The sequence below is a fragment of the Triticum dicoccoides genome, chromosome 6B (genome assembly GCF_002162155.2).
Source record: "Triticum dicoccoides isolate Atlit2015 ecotype Zavitan chromosome 6B, WEW_v2.0, whole genome shotgun sequence".
In the NCBI taxonomy this organism is placed as follows: domain Eukaryota; kingdom Viridiplantae; phylum Streptophyta; class Magnoliopsida; order Poales; family Poaceae; genus Triticum; species Triticum dicoccoides.
The window spans coordinates 98,336,709-98,354,084 of record NC_041391.1 but is presented as its reverse complement, the minus strand read 5'-3'; the positions used below and the strand labels follow the sequence as shown (position 1 = coordinate 98,354,084).

At 50.1% G+C, this 17,376-nt stretch overlaps 1 protein-coding gene across 1 annotated transcript; it reads left to right on the top strand.

Annotated features, from left to right (window-relative positions):
* Positions 1-451: 451 nt before the first annotated feature.
* LOC119322533 lies at positions 452-919 on the top strand. Its single transcript, XM_037596015.1, has one exon. The coding sequence runs from the start codon at positions 485-487 to the stop codon at positions 818-820; it is 336 nt and encodes a 111-aa protein (XP_037451912.1). The 5' UTR covers positions 452-484; the 3' UTR covers positions 821-919.
* The last annotated feature ends 16,457 nt before the right edge of the window (positions 920-17,376 follow it).

Genomic DNA, 17,376 nt, shown 5'->3' with positions numbered 1-17,376 from the left:
TCCTTTTGTGCAGGCACTGACTGCAGCGGCGTTGGCATGGCGGAGGATTTGAGCCGGTGCAGTGCATATAGAATTACCAATATGTCCTAAAGCCATAATTTGTTTGATCCACATCAACCGTTGGATCAACTAAATACTACCCATTATATTGGGTAGTATGATGTACCGTAAAAATTCTCTTTTTGGGGAAGAAACCGTTGCATTTGGTAGGGAAAGGCGTGGGGCAGTGACGCAGACGGGTGTTAAGCTGTCCCTGTCTGCTTGCGTTTGGTACGGAAAGGCGAGGGGCGGTGACGCAGACGGAAAGGCGTGGACCAAAGCTGACGGGAGATTCATGGTTGCTGCGATATATGGCCGTGCCTACATATAGAAGCGATGGAGCCCCTTCTCTTCTCTCACACCAAAACATTTACATCTCCCGCCTCTGCTAAGCTCAGGCCTCAGGCAATAGCAGCAGTACTGTGTCTTCCTATGAAGCCAAGATATGCAGCAGCCACGTGATGCAGCCGGCACCGGCGGCGGCGGCGGGGGCTTCTCCTGGGTGTTCGTCCCGGTGATGTTCGTTTTGCTCACCTTCAACTCGGTCATGGCGGTGTACCACTCCCAGGGCGACGCGGCGATGGTGGCCTTCGTCGCTACCTCCTACGCGGACCTGGTTCTGCTCTTCTTCTGTCTCTGGCTCTACAATAGGGCCACCCTCGGCTCCACCCGAAGGAACCGGCTCAAGGCGTCCGTGTGGATGCTGACCACGATGCTCACCTTCGCCTTCGCCTACATGGTCATGGGCGCGGCCAGGCTCACCCTCGCAGGGCAGGTATGAAGTGCTGTCCTGACTTGTCGTTGTTAGACTATGTATAACTTCTGTACCTATGTACGTATTGTAACACAACCATTATATATAATGAGATAAGCCACCCTTATAGGGTAGTGCTGGTTCCCAAAACTTATTGTCTTACATGGTATCACGCTAGGTTATGATCGCTTCCGCTTCTAAACCCTAATACCCGCACCGCCGCCGCCTTCACCGCCGCCGCCGCGCTACCGATCGCGCCGCTGCCATGTCGAGCGCCGCCACCACCGGTTCCACTGTTGCGGGCTTCCTCCCGGCCTCTCTTGCGGCTCTGCTCAACCTCCCGCTCGATGCCGTCTCCGTTCCGGCTCCGATCGGGACAAGGAGCATCGGTTCCGTCTTCTCCACGCCGCCGGCGCCCTCGCTCGGGCGTGACCTCGTGGTCCACACCGCGGCGCCGTCGTCCGCTACGGATTCCGCAGGCGTCGTCCCGCCGCTCCTGCCGCGACCGGATCACACCGCCCCGCTGGCGGGGTTGGCGGCGTCCGCACCGGCCGCGAGCTTTGCGGCGCCCGCCCTGGCTGTGGTCCCGCCTCCTCCCGCATCGGCTTCGGTGCCTCCGGCTGCCTCCATGGTGTTTGCACCCCAGGCAGCCTCCTCGATGGGATCGTCTTCGCCGCCGCCGTTTCACTTCGGTCATCTCATCACCATCAAGCTCTCCGCAGACAACTACATCTTCTGGCGTGCGCAGGTTCTCCCGCTCTTGGGGAGTCACTACCTGCTAGGCTACGTCGACGGATCGCTTCCCTGCCCACCCGCACTGGTAGACAGCGTGCACGGTCCGGTCTACAATCCGGCCCATCGCGTCTGGACGGGGCAGGACCAGGCGAACCTCTCCTCCATCCAGGGGTCGCTCTCGCCGGCAGTTGCCGGCCTTGTTGTCTTCGCGAAGACGTCTCATGAGGCCTGGACCATCCTTGAGCGCACCTTTGCAGCGCAGTCTCAAGCTCGTGTCTCTGCACTCCGTCGTCAGCTTGGAGAATGTCAGAAGCTTGACTCCACGGCCACTGAGTTCTACAACAAGGTCAAGGGCCTTGCCGACACATTGGCCTCCATTGGACAGCCCCTCACCGACTCCGAGTTCAACTCGTTTATTGTCAATGGTCTTGATGAGGAGTATGATGCCTTAGTCGAGATCATCAACGAGCGGGGCAACTCGACACCCATGCTGGCACACGAGGTTTTCTCTCGGCTTCTTCTCACTGAGCAACGGGTCGAGACTCGCCGCACCAGGGGCACTGGCTCCCTCTCGGCCAACGTCGCCACCAAGGGTGGCCGCTCTTCTTCATCACCCCGGTCTCCCTTGGGGCTGCCACCGTCGCCCGCCTCGGCCCCCCCACCTACTGCGACCTTACCGGGGGCTGGCGGTTCACGTGTGTGCCAGCTTTGTGGCCGCGATGGGCACTGGGCCTCCAAGTGTCATAAGCGCTTCCAGCGAAGCTTCCTTGGTCTTGGCAATGACGGCAAAGATACACGCAACAATGCCCGTCAGGTCGCCATGGCTGATCGTCCCGCGCCGCAGAAGCAACAGGGACACACTCAGTCCTACTCCATCGATCCACACTGGTACATGGACTCTGGGGCGACAGAGCATCTGACCAGCGAGATGGGGAAGCTTCACACTCGTGAACCCTATCATGGCTCCGACAAGATCCACACCGCCAATGGAGCAGGTATGCACATCTCTCATATTGGTCAAGCATCTCTTCTCACTAGACATGCCAATACGAGTCTTCAGCTTCGCAATGTTCTTCGAGTTCCATCTGTGACCCGCAATCTTCTTTCAGTTCCTAAACTCACACGTGATAATAATGTGCTTTGTGAATTTCACCCTTTTGATCTTTTTATTAAGGATCGGGGCACGAGGGACATTCTTCTTAGTGGGCGGTTGTGCCAGGGCCTCTACCGTCTGGAGCATCCTGGCGTCGCCCGTGTTTTCAGTGGAGTTCGGGTCTCTCCGTCACAATGGCATGCTCGTCGTGGTCACCCGGCCACACCTATTGTCCGTCATATTTTGCGTCGTCATGAGCTTCCTAGTTTGTCTAGTAATAAAGATGTAGCAGTGTGTGATGCTTGTCAGCAGGGGAAGAGTCATCAACTTCCTTTTTCGGAGTCCAGTCGTGAGGTGAAACATCCTTTAGAACTTGTGTTTTCAGATGTATGGGGTCCTGCTCAGACTTCTGTCAGTGGTCATAATTACTATATCAGTTTCGTTGATGCTTATAGTCGCTTTACCTGGCTTTACTTTATTAAACGCAAATCTGATGTGTTTGATATTTTTGTTCAGTTTCAAAAACATGTTGAACGTCTTCTCAAGCACAAAATTGTTCATGTCCAGTCGGACTGGGGGGGCGAGTATCGCAACCTCAACTCCTTCTTTCAGTCGCTTGGGATAGCTCATCGTTTAGCATGTCCACATACACATCAGCAGAATGGTTCAGTCGAACGTAAGCATCGTCATATTGTTGAAGCTGGTCTTACTCTTTTGGCCCATGCATCTGTTCCGTTTCGGTTTTGGAGTGATGCTTTCACCACTGCATGCTTTCTCATCAACCGTACTCCCACTCGTGTTTTAAACATGAAGACTCCCATTGAGGTTCTCCTTAATGAACAACCTGATTATACCTTTTTCAAGGTATTTGGGTGTGCTTGCTGGCCGCATCTTCGTCCATATAATAAGCGCAAGCTTGAGTTTCATTCTAAGAAGTGTGTTTTTCTTGGCTATAGCTCTCTTCATAAAGGTTACAAATGTCTTCATGTTCCCACTAATCGTGTCTATATATCTCGGGACGTCGTGTTTGATGAGCATGTTTTTCCCTTTGCCAAACTTCCTGTGTCCATTGTCGAACCACCATCTCTGCATTCATCCTCTGTTGCTTCTGACCAATTTGATGATGTTGCATACTCTTCTTTGTTGTTACCTAACCATGGTGCAGGAACCGAACGTGGGGCTCGTTTGGAGCTGTTAGAGGATTCACCATCATCATCGCCGCCTTCTGATGGGCACGTCGATTGCCCTATGTTGCATGGCATCGATTCGCGTGCCCATGCATGGTCACCCGAAGAGCCCGTCGTGCCGAGCATCTCCACTGCTCGGTCCGCTACGCCAGCGACCGTCGAGTCTCCAGCGGCTCGGCCCTCTTCGCCAGCGGCCGCCGAGTCTTCAGCGGCTCGGCCTGTCACGCCGTCTTCGCCCGCGGCTCGGCCCGTCACGCCGTCTTCGCCTGCAGCTCGGGTCCGCGATGCCGTCCTCACGTCGCCTTCATCCGCGGATCGGCCCGCGACACCGGCCGCGCCACGGCCCACTATGCCGGGCTCGCCATCGGCCCGGTCTGGGATGCCGGAGTCGCCAGCTGCTTCGTCTGCTCTGCCAGTTTCGCCGGTGGGTCGGCCTTCTTCGCCGACTGAGTCCGAGGCTACCGTGCCTGGCTCCTCGTCACCGGCTGACTCGTCAACGTCGCCGTCCTCCAGCCCGTTGCAGGCTGCTCCGTCGACCTCGGTGGTTCCTGTGTCTCGACCACATACACGCAGTCGCAGTGGCATTTTCAAACCTAAGGAACGTACGGATGGTACGGTTGCTTGGTTGGCTGCTTGTTTGGCTGTTGCTGTTGCGGATCCATCTTCTGAGCCTCGCTCATATCAGGCTTCCCTGCGCATTCCACATTGGCGAGAGGCTATGGAGCAGGAGTTTCATGCTCTTCTTCGTAACAAGACATGGACTCTCGTTCCTCCACCACCACGGGTAAATGTTATTGACTCAAAATGGGTATTCAAAGTGAAGAAGCATTCGGATGGATCTATTGAGTGTTACAAAGTGCGACTTGTTGCTCGCGGTTTTCGGCAGCGTCATGGTCTTGACTATGAGGACACCTTCAGTCCTGTCGTCAAGCCTACCACTATTCGGCTTCTTCTCTCCATTGCTGTTTCTCGTGGTTGGTCACTTCGTCAACTTGATGTGCAGAATGCTTTTCTACATGGATTTTTGGAGGAAGAGGTTTATATGAAACAGCCACCTGGTTTCTCTGATCCTGATCGTCCTGACTATATCTGTCGTCTTTCCAAAGCACTATATGGTTTGAAGCAAGCTCCTCGTGCCTGGCATGCCCGCCTTGCCTCTGCCCTTCGTGCTCATGGGTTTGTGCCGTCCACTGCTGACACTTCATTATTTCTTCTACAGAAGCCAGAAGTCACTATGTATCTTTTGGTATATGTTGATGATATTATCCTTGTCAGCTCTTGTCAGTATGCTGCTGATGCTCTTGTCTGCTCTCTTGGTGCTGATTTTGCGGTCAAAGATCTTGGGAAGCTTCACTACTTTCTTGGAGTTGAGGTCACTTCTCGTGCTACTGGTCTTGTCCTTACGCAGAAGAAGTACTCCTTGGAGTTGTTACAAAAAGCCGGCATGCTGAAGTGCAAACCGACCACCACACCCATGTCGTCTACCGACAAGATAACAGCTGTTGATGGTGAGCTTTTGTCTCCTGCGGATGCCACAGAGTACAGAAGCATTGTTGGTGGACTTCAGTACTTGACGATCACGAGACCAGATATCTCTTATGCTGTTAACAGGGTTTGTCAGTATCTTCAGGCTCCCAGAGATACTCATTGGGCTGCTGTTAAACGCATTCTTCGTTATGTTCAGTTCACCCTGACTTTTGGTATGCATATTCGGCCGACTTCCTCTCGGGTCCTTTCGGCCTTCTCTGATGCAGATTGGGCTGGTAGCCCAGATGACAGGCGATCCACGGGGGGTTATGCAGTATTCTTTGGCTCTAATTTGATCGCCTGGAGTGCTCGGAAACAGGCTACTGTGTCACGTAGCAGTACTGAAGCTGAGTACAAGGCTGTGGCTAATGCTACTGCAGAGATTATTTGGGTGCAGTCTTTGTTTCAGGAGTTGGGTTTGTCTCAACCACAGCCTCCTATTCTTTGGTGTGATAACATCGGTGCTACATACCTTTCTGCAAATCCAGTATTTCATGCCCGAACGAAACACATTGAAGTTGACTATCACTTTGTACGGGAACGTGTATCACAGAAGCAACTTCAGATCAAGTTTATCTCGTCTAAGGATCAACTTGCAGATATCTTCACTAAGCCTTTACCACTGCCACAGTTTGAGGCTTGTAGGCGCAATCTTACCCTTCTCAGTTCTTTAGAAAGTGGCTAAGATTGAGGGAGGGTGTTAGACTATGTATAACTTCTGTACCTATGTACGTATTGTTTTTTTTTTAGAAAAGGAGGATGACCCCCGGCCTCTGCATCTGGGAGATGCATACGGCCACACCTATGTACGTATTGTAACACAACCATTATATATAATGAGATAAGCCACCCCTAGAGGGTAGTGCTGGTTCCCAAAACTTATTGTCTTACAGTCGTGCTCGCAGGCCGCTCGTCCTTCACGCACCACCACGATGCCTGACGCTGTGCCCTGCTGTCTCACGCCGCTCGTCGCCACACACCGCACGCTGCACGGCGTTGTTGAACACGGTGCTCCTGTACTGCATGGTATGATGAGTTATTTTCGTTCGCAAGTAACTGTGGCTAAAACGGTCTTTTTCTTCTTCTTTTGGCTGGAGAATCAACCCTACACCGGGTGAACCCATGCTGCTGCCACCGGTGTAGCCCAAGCTCGGAATCACTACGGGATATGCTTTTGTGATTCATTCGGACGCATGGATTTTGCGAAGTTGTCAGGTTACGGTGGAGTTCAAATACTGTACTGCTGGGTGGTTGTCTTGTACAGAGTTTTTCTTCAGAATCATGAGCCGGTGCGTCACAAGAATCAAGAGATATGATCTTCGTGGAATCATCAGCCCCTGTATTTGTCCCTTCTAGGCATGCGTGTAGACAGTGTTGTGGTCATGTGAGATGTACCCACCAGGGAAATAAATGAATTGAGCAAAAAAAGAAAGCAAGAGTCTGATCTCTGATCTGCATCATTACCATGTTGTATTCGCTGTCCTCACAGAGATTAGTTCAATCCATTGGTACCTTTTTAAAGTCGTGGTTGTGCCTGGGCTGTGCTTTTGGAGTAGTATATTTTTGGAGCCACTACCTATCTGGTATTATTTATCATTGAGAAACAGTATAATGAAGCTACCTACTAGCCCTCTCAGCGATTAGAGGTCGTCAGCCATCGATCATATCTACGGACGGATCAGATCTTCGTGTCTCTGCCCAGCGCAGGAATTAGTTCCGCCGTCCTAGCCACAAGTAACACAGTCTCGCGGGCCGCTGCTCCGGGGATTGAGCTACGGTCTCCTTCCGTAACCGGGCCTTGAGATAGAAGGCCCAGGTCCAGTCCAACGTGTAGAGGAGCGGGTCGTCCAGGTTTTCCGTCGGCAGCGCTATCCCTATCCACGGGCTGCTCCTCTTCTTCATAAAAAAGGGTTGCTTCAGTTCAAACAAAAAAAAGGGCTGCTTCTCTGTTCCTCGACGCTGCGCCGCCGCCGTCCTTCGTCTCGGCGGCGAGCTTCTACAGAAGATATGCTTCGGCGTCGGTGCCCTCCGCTCGCACTCCACTCTTCCTCCACATGCCCCATGGTGGGTCTCTTCCTTACTTTTTTTTAATACCGTGCAGCGTTCTTCCATGGCGGCTGCGGCGGCCGCACCTGCCGTCGGCGTCCATCTCCGGCTGTCTTCCTTGTAAGACAATAAATTTTGGGGGAACCAGCACAACCCTCTAGGGGTGGCTTATCTCATTATATATAATGGATGTGTTACAATACGTACATAAGTACAGAAGCTATACATAGTCTAACACCCTCCCTCAATCTTAGCCACTTTCTAAAGAACTGAGAAGGGTAAGATTGCGCCTACAAGCCTCAAACTGTGGCAGAGGTAAAGGCTTAGTGAAGATGTCTGCAAGTTGATCCTTAGATGAGATAAACTTGATCTGGAGTTGCTTCTGTGATACACGTTCCCGTACAAAGTGATAGTCAACTTCAATGTGTTTCGTTCGGGCATGAAATACTGAATTTGCAGAAAGGTATGTAGCATCGATGTTATCACACCAAAGAATAGGAGGCTGTGGTTGAGACAAACCCAACTCCTGAAGCAAAGACTGCACCCAAATAATCTCTGCAGTAGCATTAGCCACAGCCTTGTACTCAGCTTCAGTACTGCTACGCGACATAGTAGGCTGTTTCCGAGCACTCCATGCGATCAAATTAGGGCCAAAGAATACTGCATAACCCCCCGTGGATCGCCTGTCATCTGGGCTACCAGCCCAATCTGCATCAGAGAAGGCCGAAAGGACCCGAGAGGAAGTTGGCCGAATATGCATACCAAATGTCAGGGTGAACTGAACATAACGAAGAATGCGTTTAACAGCAGCCCAATGAGTATCTCTGGGAGCCTGAAGATACTGACAAACCCTGTTAACAGCATAAGAGATATCTGGTCTCGTGATCGTCAAGTACTGAAGTCCACCAACAATGCTCCTGTACTCTGTGGCATCCGCAGGAGACAAAAGCTCACCATCAACAGCTGTTATCTTGTCGGTAGACGACATGGGTGTGGTGGTCGGTTTGCACTTCAGCATGCCCGCTCTTTGTAACAACTCCAAGGAGTACTTCTTCTGGGTAAGGACAAGACCAGTAGCACGAGAAGTGACCTCAACTCCAAGAAAGTAGTGAAGCTTCCCAAGATCTTTGACCGCAAAATCAGCACCAAGAGAGCAGACAAGAGCATCAGCAGCATACTGAGAAGAGCTGACAAGGATAATATCATCGACATATACCAAAAGATACATAGTGACTTCTGGCTTCTGTAGAAGAAATAATGAAGTGTCAGCAGTGGACGGCACAAACCCATGAGCACGAAGGGCAGAGGCAAGGCGGGCATGCCAGGCACGAGGAGCTTGCTTCAAACCATATAGTGCTTTGGAGAGACGACAGATATAGTCAGGACGATCAGGATCAGAGAAACCAGGCGGCTGTTTCATATAAACCTCTTCCTCCAAAAATCCATGTAGAAAAGCATTCTGCACATCAAGTTGACGAAGTGACCAACCACGAGAAACAGCAATGGAGAGAAGAAGCTGAATAGTGGTAGGCTTGACGACAGGACTGAAGGTGTCCTCATAGTCAAGACCATGACGCTGCCGAAAACCGCGAGCAACAAGTCGCGCTTTGTAACGCTCAATAGATCCATCCGAATGCTTCTTCACTTTGAATACCCATTTTGAGTCAATAACATTTACCCGTGGTGGTGGAGGAACGAGAGTCCATGTCTTGTTACGAAGAAGAGCATGAAACTCCTGCTCCATAGCCTCTCGCCAATGTGGAATGCGTAGGGCAGCCTGATATGAGCGAGGCTCAGAAGATGGATCCGCAACAGCAGCAGCCAAACAAGCAGCCAACCAAGCAACCGTACCATCCGTACGTTCCTTAGGTTTGAAAATGCCACTGCGACTGCGTGTATGTGGTCGAGACACAGGAACCACCGAGGTCGACGGAGCAGCCTGCAACGGGCTGGAGGACGGCGACGTTGACGAGTCAGCCGGTGACGAGGAGCCAGGCACGGTAGCCTCGGACTCAGTCGGCGAAGAAGGCCGACCCACCGGCGAAACCGGCAGAGCAGACGAAGCAGCTGGCGACTCCGGCATCCCAGACCGGGCCGATGGCGAGCCCGGCATAGTGGGCCGTGGCGCGGCCGGTGTCGCGGGACGATCCGCGGATGAAGGCGACGTGAGGACGGCGTCGTGGACCCGAGCTGCAGGCGAAGACGGCGTGACGGGCCGAGCCGCGGGCGAAGACGGCGTGACAGGCCGAGCCGCTGAAGACTCGGCGGCCGCTGGCGAAGAGGGCCGAGCCGCTGGAGACTCGGCGGTCGCTGGCGTAGTGGACCGAGTAGTGGAGATGCTCGGTGCGACGGGCTCTTCGGGTGACCATGCATGGGCACGCGAATCGATGCCATGCAACATAGGGCAATCGACGTGCCCATCAGAAGGCGGCGATGATGATGGTGAATCCTCTAACAGCTCCAAACGAGCCCCACGTCCGGTTCCTGCACCATGGTTAGGTAACAACAAAGAAGAGTATGCAACATCATCAAATTGGTCAGAAGCAACAGAGGATGAATGCAGAGATGGTGGTTCGACAATGGACACAGGAAGTTTGGCAAAGGGAAAAACATGCTCATCAAACACGACGTCCCGAGATATATAGACACGATTAGTGGGAACATGAAGACATTTGTAACCTTTATGAAGAGAGCTATAGCCAAGAAAAACACACTTCTTAGAATGAAACTCAAGCTTGCGCTTATTATATGGACGAAGATGCGGCCAGCAAGCACACCCAAATACCTTGAAAAAGGTATAATCAGGTTGTTCATTAAGGAGAACCTCAATGGGAGTCTTCATGTTTAAAACACGAGTGGGAGTACGGTTGATGAGAAAGCATGCAGTGGTGAAAGCATCACTCCAAAACCGAAACGGAACAGATGCATGGGCCAAAAGAGTAAGACCAGCTTCAACAATATGACGATGCTTACGTTCGACTGAACCATTCTGCTGATGTGTATGTGGACATGCTAAACGATGAGCTATCCCAAGCGACTGAAAGAAGGAGTTGAGGTTGCGATACTCGCTCCCCCAGTCCGACTGGACATGAATAATTTTGTGCTTGAGAAGACGTTCAACATGTTTTTGAAACTGAACAAAAATATTAAACACATCAGATTTGCGTTTAATAAGGTAAAGCCAGGTAAAGCGACTATAAGCATCAACAAAACTGATATAGTAATTATGACCACTGACAGAAGTCTGAGCAGGACCCCATACATCTGAAAACACAAGTTCTAAAGGATGTTTCACCTCACGACTGGACTCCGAAAAAGGAAGTTGATGACTCTTCCCCTGCTGACAAGCATCACACACTGCTACATATTTATTACTAGACAAACTAGAAAGCTCATGACGACGCAAAATATGACGGACAATAGGTGTGGCCGGGTGACCAAGACGAGCATGCCACTGTGACGGAGAGACCCGAACTCCACTGAAAACACGGGCGACGCCAGGATGCTCCAGACGGTAGAGGCCCTGGCACAACCGCCCACTAAGAAGAATGTCCCTCGTGCCCCGATCCTTAATGAAAAGATCAAAAGGGTGAAATTCACAAAGCACATTATTATCACGTGTGAGTTTAGGAACTGAAAGAAGATTACGGGTCACAGATGGAACTCGAAGAACATTGCGAAGCTGAAGACTCCTATTGGCATGTCTAGTGAGAAGAGATGCTTGACCAATATGAGAGATGTGCATACCTGCTCCATTGGCGGTGTGGATCTTGTCGGAGCCATGATAGGGTTCACGAGTGTGAAGCTTCCCCATCTCGCTGGTCAGATGCTCTGTCACCCCAGAGTCCATGTACCAGTGTGGATCGATGGAGTAGGACTGAGTGTGTCCCTGTTGCTTCTGCGGCGCGAGACGATCAGCCATGGCGACCTGACGGGCATTGTTGCGTGTATCTTTGCCATCATTGCCAAGACCAAGGAAGCTTCGCTGGAAGCGCTTATGACACTTGGAGGCCCAGTGCCCATCGCGGCCACAAAGCTGGCACACACGTGGACCGCCAGCCCCCGGTAACGTCGCAGTAGGTGGGGGGGCCGAGGCGGGCGACGGTGGCAGCCCCAAGGGAGACCGGGGTGATGAAGAGGAGCGGCCACCCTTGGTGGCGGCGTTGGCCGAGAGGGAGCCAGTGCCCCTGGAGCGGCGTGTCTCGACCCGTTGCTCAGTGAGAAGGAGCCGAGAGAAAACCTCGTGTGCCAGCATGGGTGTCGAGTTGCCCCGCTCGTTGATGATCTCGACTAAGGCATCATACTCCTCATCAAGACCATTGACAATAAACGAGTTGAACTCGGAGTCGGTGAGGGGCTGTCCAATGGAGGCCAATGTGTCGGCGAGGCCCTTGACCTTGTTGTAGAACTCAGTGGCAGTGGAGTCAAGCTTCTGACACTCTCCAAGCTGACGACGGAGTGCAGAGACACGAGCCTGGGACTGCGCTGCAAAGGTTCGCTCAAGGATGGTCCAGGCCTCATGAGACGTCTTCGCGAAGACAACAAGTCCGGCAACTGCCGGCGAGAGCGACCCCTGGATGGAGGAGAGGTTCGCCTGGTCCTGCCCCGTCCAGACGCGATGGGCCGGATTGTAGACCGGACCGTGCACGCTGTCTACCAGTGCGGGTGGGCAGGGAAGCGATCCGTCGACGTAGCCTAGCAGGTAGTGACTCCCCAAGAGCAGGAGAACCTGCGCACGCCAGAAGATGTAGTTGTCGGCGGAGAGCTTGATGGTGATGAGATGACCGAAGTGAAACGGCGGCGGCGAAGATGATCCCATCGAGGGGGCTGCCTGGGTTGCAAACACCATGGAGGCAGCCGGAGGCACCGAAGCCGATGCGGGAGGAGGCGGGACCGCAGCCAGGGCGGACGCCGCAAAGCTCGCGGCCGGGTCGGACGCCGCAAGGCCCGCGGCCGGGGCGGACGCCGCCAACCCCGCCAGCGGGGCGGTGTGATCCGCTTGCGGCAGGAGCGGCGGGACGACGCCCGCGGAGTCCGCAGCGGACGGCGGCGCCGCGGTGTGGACCACGAGGTCGCGCCCAAGCGAGGGCGCCGGCGGCGTGGAGTAGACGGAGCCGATGCTCCTGGTCCCGATCGGAGCCGGAACGGCGACGGCATCGAGCGGGAGGTTGAGCAGAGCCGCAAGAGAGGCCGGGAGGAACCCCGCGGCAGTGGAACCGGTGGTGGCGGCGCTCGACATGGCGGCGGTGAAGGCGGCGGCGGCTGCGGCGGCGGTGCGGGTATTAGGGTTTGGAAGCGGAAGCGATCGTAACCTAGCATGATACCATGTAAGACAATAAATTTTGGGGGAACCAGCAAAACCCTCTAGGGGTGGCTTATCTCATTATATATAATAGATGTGTTACAATACGTACATAAGTACAGAAGCTATACATAGTCTAACATTCCTCCTGCGTTAGCCTCCATGCCTTGCAGCTATGACGCACGTCCCTCCCATTCCATACCTGAAACTGAAACTGCCGCCGCGCCGATGCGTAATTATCCTGTAATAATGGTGATAATTTGCGTCATCACAGTTTCCTGTTCTCCTTCATATATTGCCTCACGTCATCCCTTCCTTCCCGCCTTCCGTACTCCCTCATATATATTACGCCTCCCACCATCTCTTTCTTCCTGTCTTCCGTGTCGTCTCTCACCTCCCGCTGTTGGACGGCCATGCACGTTGCTTAGTTTTGTTCTTGCCAACCATCCATCTTCCTCCCTCTAATTATCCTCCACGTATTCATATCTACGAAACAGACATATTATTCCTCCTTACAGGTTTGTGGTGCTCCTTCGTTGGGGTTCCCCGGGGTGTGCGTCAAACTCAATTGCAACAATGTCTGCTGGACAGGTGCCATTGCTGTGATATTCTTACATATGGTTGCATGGCCTTTTCATCTTCTTTGTTTTGCTTGTTACTGTGAGTTTAATTGTGCATTTTATTCCAGCCGGGCACATCCATTTTGTCTGCTCCCTTTCTTTCTGATTGTTTCAGATTTCATATAATCTGTCTATGGGATGTGCTGAACCTCAATAGAATAAAAATACCTAATTGTTCCCGATTACAGGCCCATAGAACCGATGAGTGCCAGGCACGTTGAGCTAGCAGTCCAAGAAGAGTCCTGCCCCAATGTAAGCGGGCAAGGATTAATGAACCACTTACTATTTACAATTCGATTGGGCGACCAAAAAGAAAGAGTATGTTAATTCACCTCTGCTTCTGCTACTTTACAGCCATATTTATCTTACACTTGACACTTTTTCCCTTGATAATTGTGTTCTGTGCTGCCGTACAAACTAGGATACGAATTATTCCCTCAATACTCTGTGCGACATGCAAGAGAAAATCATGTTTGCCTCAAATTGAGGAAGCAATTCAAAATGGTTCGGCTAGGGCCACTGTTTTATCCCAATGGACAACCCCATTTTGTTTGTTGCTAAGTTCATCAAGGACCTTAAAGGTTTTACCAGATTACTGACCTCTGTACAAATATTTTGCAACCTGCCTTTTTCGCTAATCTTGCAATCTTGCTGGTAATTCTAGCTACTGACCATGGCCGATCAAATCGGGGATCCCCATGTTGCAGATACGTGCACTGTGATACAGTTTTCTGGTGGGAAGAAAAGAATGGATCCATAAAGATTGTAATTGGCTAAAGAGACTTGTTGAGTTCAACTGTTGCTGCCGTGGTGGCCGTACGTGTTCGCATCCCAGCCTAGCCTTCCAGACACCTTCCCCAGTCCTTTCACGCTTGATGCGGTTCAGTGGAGCCAGGAGAGTCTTGTGTTTATGAACCACATACGAGAATACAATTGCCTATTTAGTTCACATCTCTTGGAGCTCATACAGACAAAAACATCAATGACGGCCACAAGCGGATATGTATTATGTCCATCACTATCGGGATACCATCTCCATTTGTCGAGTACATGGTGGTCCTGATACATTCACAACTTTTACTTGCAATCCTAAATGGCCAGAAGTTGGTGAGGCACTTTGGATTTAACCTGGACAACATCCATCAGATCGGTTGACATTGTTAATAGGGTGTACAAAATGAAGCAAGACAACATAATTGATGACATTCAAAGAGGCAAGGTTTCTGGACCTACTGTAGCAGGTACTTTTCTTTACAAAATTGCTTTTAAATCACCGATATACTTCTCTGCCAAATAACACTCATCCTTCATTCTGCAGTGCTACACAGTACTGAATTCCAGAAATGAGGCTTCCCACATGTACACTGTCCTGGCTTAAAAACAAGAGTAAAATCGATTCACTTTCCATTATTGTCTCTCTTATTAGTGTTGAGATACCTGATTTTGCTACTGATCCATTAGGATATGCGTTGGTAGTGTCAACTGATGGCTACTGCATGAGTGGATATAGAAGAATAGATAAAAAATCAACAAAAACAATACAGAGAACTAACAAAAATTGCAGGAAAACTAATTATGCCTGCCTTCTTTTAGATAATATAAGATAGTTTAGGGGCTAAACCAACTAATCAATAAAAAGGAGAGCATGTATATAGTTCATCTAGTTATTATGAAACATGTGCTTTATAAGCATATGCGTGTTGTGATATCTGTCAGATTTTTCAGATTAGAAGGCAGTGTTGCATAGCAATGAAGCAAAATTTTGCAACAAAACATTGTTGAATACGTGTTGCTTTATAAGGGGTATCTTTGTAGTGCCGCTTAAAAACTGCAACATGTATTAAAAACCGCAACAAGGTTCTTTTAAATGCTTAACCAGTTCTACTTTCAGTTCAGCATACAAAAGGAACGAATAGGAAGTGGAGTAAACTAAAACAAATTTTGATAAAAAATGATGCTAGTGGTTGCTTTGGTAGTTTAACTGCTTCACAGAACTGATTAAATCTGAGAAAGTTATTGGTTGCAACGGAAATGTGACATTATCCTACACACCTATATTAAACATCAAGTTAGCATGGCATATATTTACACAGAAACAACACAACATCCTAATTGATAATTTCTTTCTTCCTTATAGTTCTAATTTTGAACATGGCACAATGGTTTATTCCCCATTTTAATTTTATACTCGAATTCAAATTCAATCTGTGACACGCATGTTTATACGCCCAATCTAAAATCTGAGAAGAGCGGAAAAAGTGAGGAAGTTCCCTCAGTTATCCCAAGTTTCTAGCTAAATGGAAGGTACATGAAAAAAATGCATTGCTGGAGTCAGAAGCATGAAATTTAGCACAATCCCAGAATACAAAGTTCATACCATGGTCGTCTTGTTTAGTACTCGCCATTGTAACCCCAGAATGCAAAAATGCATTACTATCTTGCAAGGGCTTGATCGACCATAGTGTTGCCTGCTCATAAACAGCCAAACAGGCTCAACCCCAGAAAAACCTCTGCTCTGACAAATGGTAAAAATCATTTCATAGGTGACTCAAGTTTTACCCCGCCTGCAAGAACTGAACCTCCTCAGCAACATCACAAATGTAGGACAAGGCATGTAAGTGACATTATTTTGAGGATGAAAAAAATGTATATATATATATATATACATCAGTTGAGAACTGATTATATGCCTTTAGATTCAATAACTCAATAATCCTATAAAGATATTAAGCCTAGGAGCCCTTTGTAGCAGAAGAAAGCTTCACATACATGATAGCCTATTTGTAAATCAATATAGCAAATGCAACGAGTAGTACACGTGTGAGGTCAGTGCTATGTTTTTAAGGCGACGCCTTACCGCCTTAGGGAGGGGGGGCGCTTTGGCGCCTAGGCGACGCCTAGGCGGGCGCTTTGGACGCCTAGGCGCCGATTTTCCAAAACGGAGGGGGAGCGCTTCGACGCCTAGGCGTCGCCTAGGCGTCGCCTTAGGGACGCTTTAAAAACATAGGGTCAGTGTTGCTTGGTGGCAAGAAAATGGAAGCGGAAACATGTGAATAAACATTAACTGTATACATGTGGCATTACTAATATTTTTTGCCTTGGGCAAACCTGTGATATGGAATTTAATCGTTGGAACCATATATGAACTGAACAATGTGCATTGTCTAAAGCTAGCACAACATCTCTTCCTATGATATGGTTCATATGTATTCAACCAATTCAAGCACTCGAGAAATTAACTAAGCACTGGACCCTGATCATAGAGATCTTACTTGCGTATGTCATCGATGAGACCAATAACTCCCTCAAACTGAGATCATCATCCAAATGCATCCAGGCATGCTTAATGACCTATACTTGGAGATGCAGTTGCTTCTGATACTCAATGGCCCATCAAGAATTGATGCCTAACCCCGCAGACCAACGCAAACATGAACCCATTAATTTCATCACAAACATAAATGCAGCAGCACCAAATTCAGGGACAAAGAAAGAAGGAAAAATGGAGTGACCTTGTTGGAATTGGGTAGCAGGCTCTGCAACACCTTCAGTCTTCCAGCCGATCGACCCAGGCAACGATCAACCCCGACAAGCAATTAATAATTAGCACCTCAAGCAGGCAATAAGAGAATGGCAAGATGGGTCATCAACTTCTCGGAATGGTTGTGCACCTCAGCGGTGCTGACCCGCTTACTGTCGCAACCCCCATATAAATAACTACATTCAGATTTCCACAATGAAGTCTATGCAATTCTTGTTGGGTAGGCGGCGCTAGACTCGAGTTACATGTTCTGATGGCCCTGTAAATAATTAAGCATGGTAGTGAGAATGCAATATATAGAAAACAACACAAAATTAATCTAAAAATACTACAGGGCAACGACATTTTCTCTTCAGTTAGTCAGAGGTTTATGTACCGTGGGAAAAATGTAGCAAGGAAACGAAGCAGATCGTACAATCTTGCATATAAGGGGAGGGAGAGGTAGCAGGAGCAGAGGGAAACAAGGTCTGTAAGAAGCTCACATTGGCGTATTAGTATTAGCTGCACTCGCCACTGCCCGACACACGATGAG

Excerpts from the sequence above, each read along its gene's own strand:
- LOC119322533 (XM_037596015.1), top strand. The coding sequence starts at position 485 with ATGCAGCAGCCACGTGATGCAGCCGGCACCGGCGGCGGCGGCGGGGGC.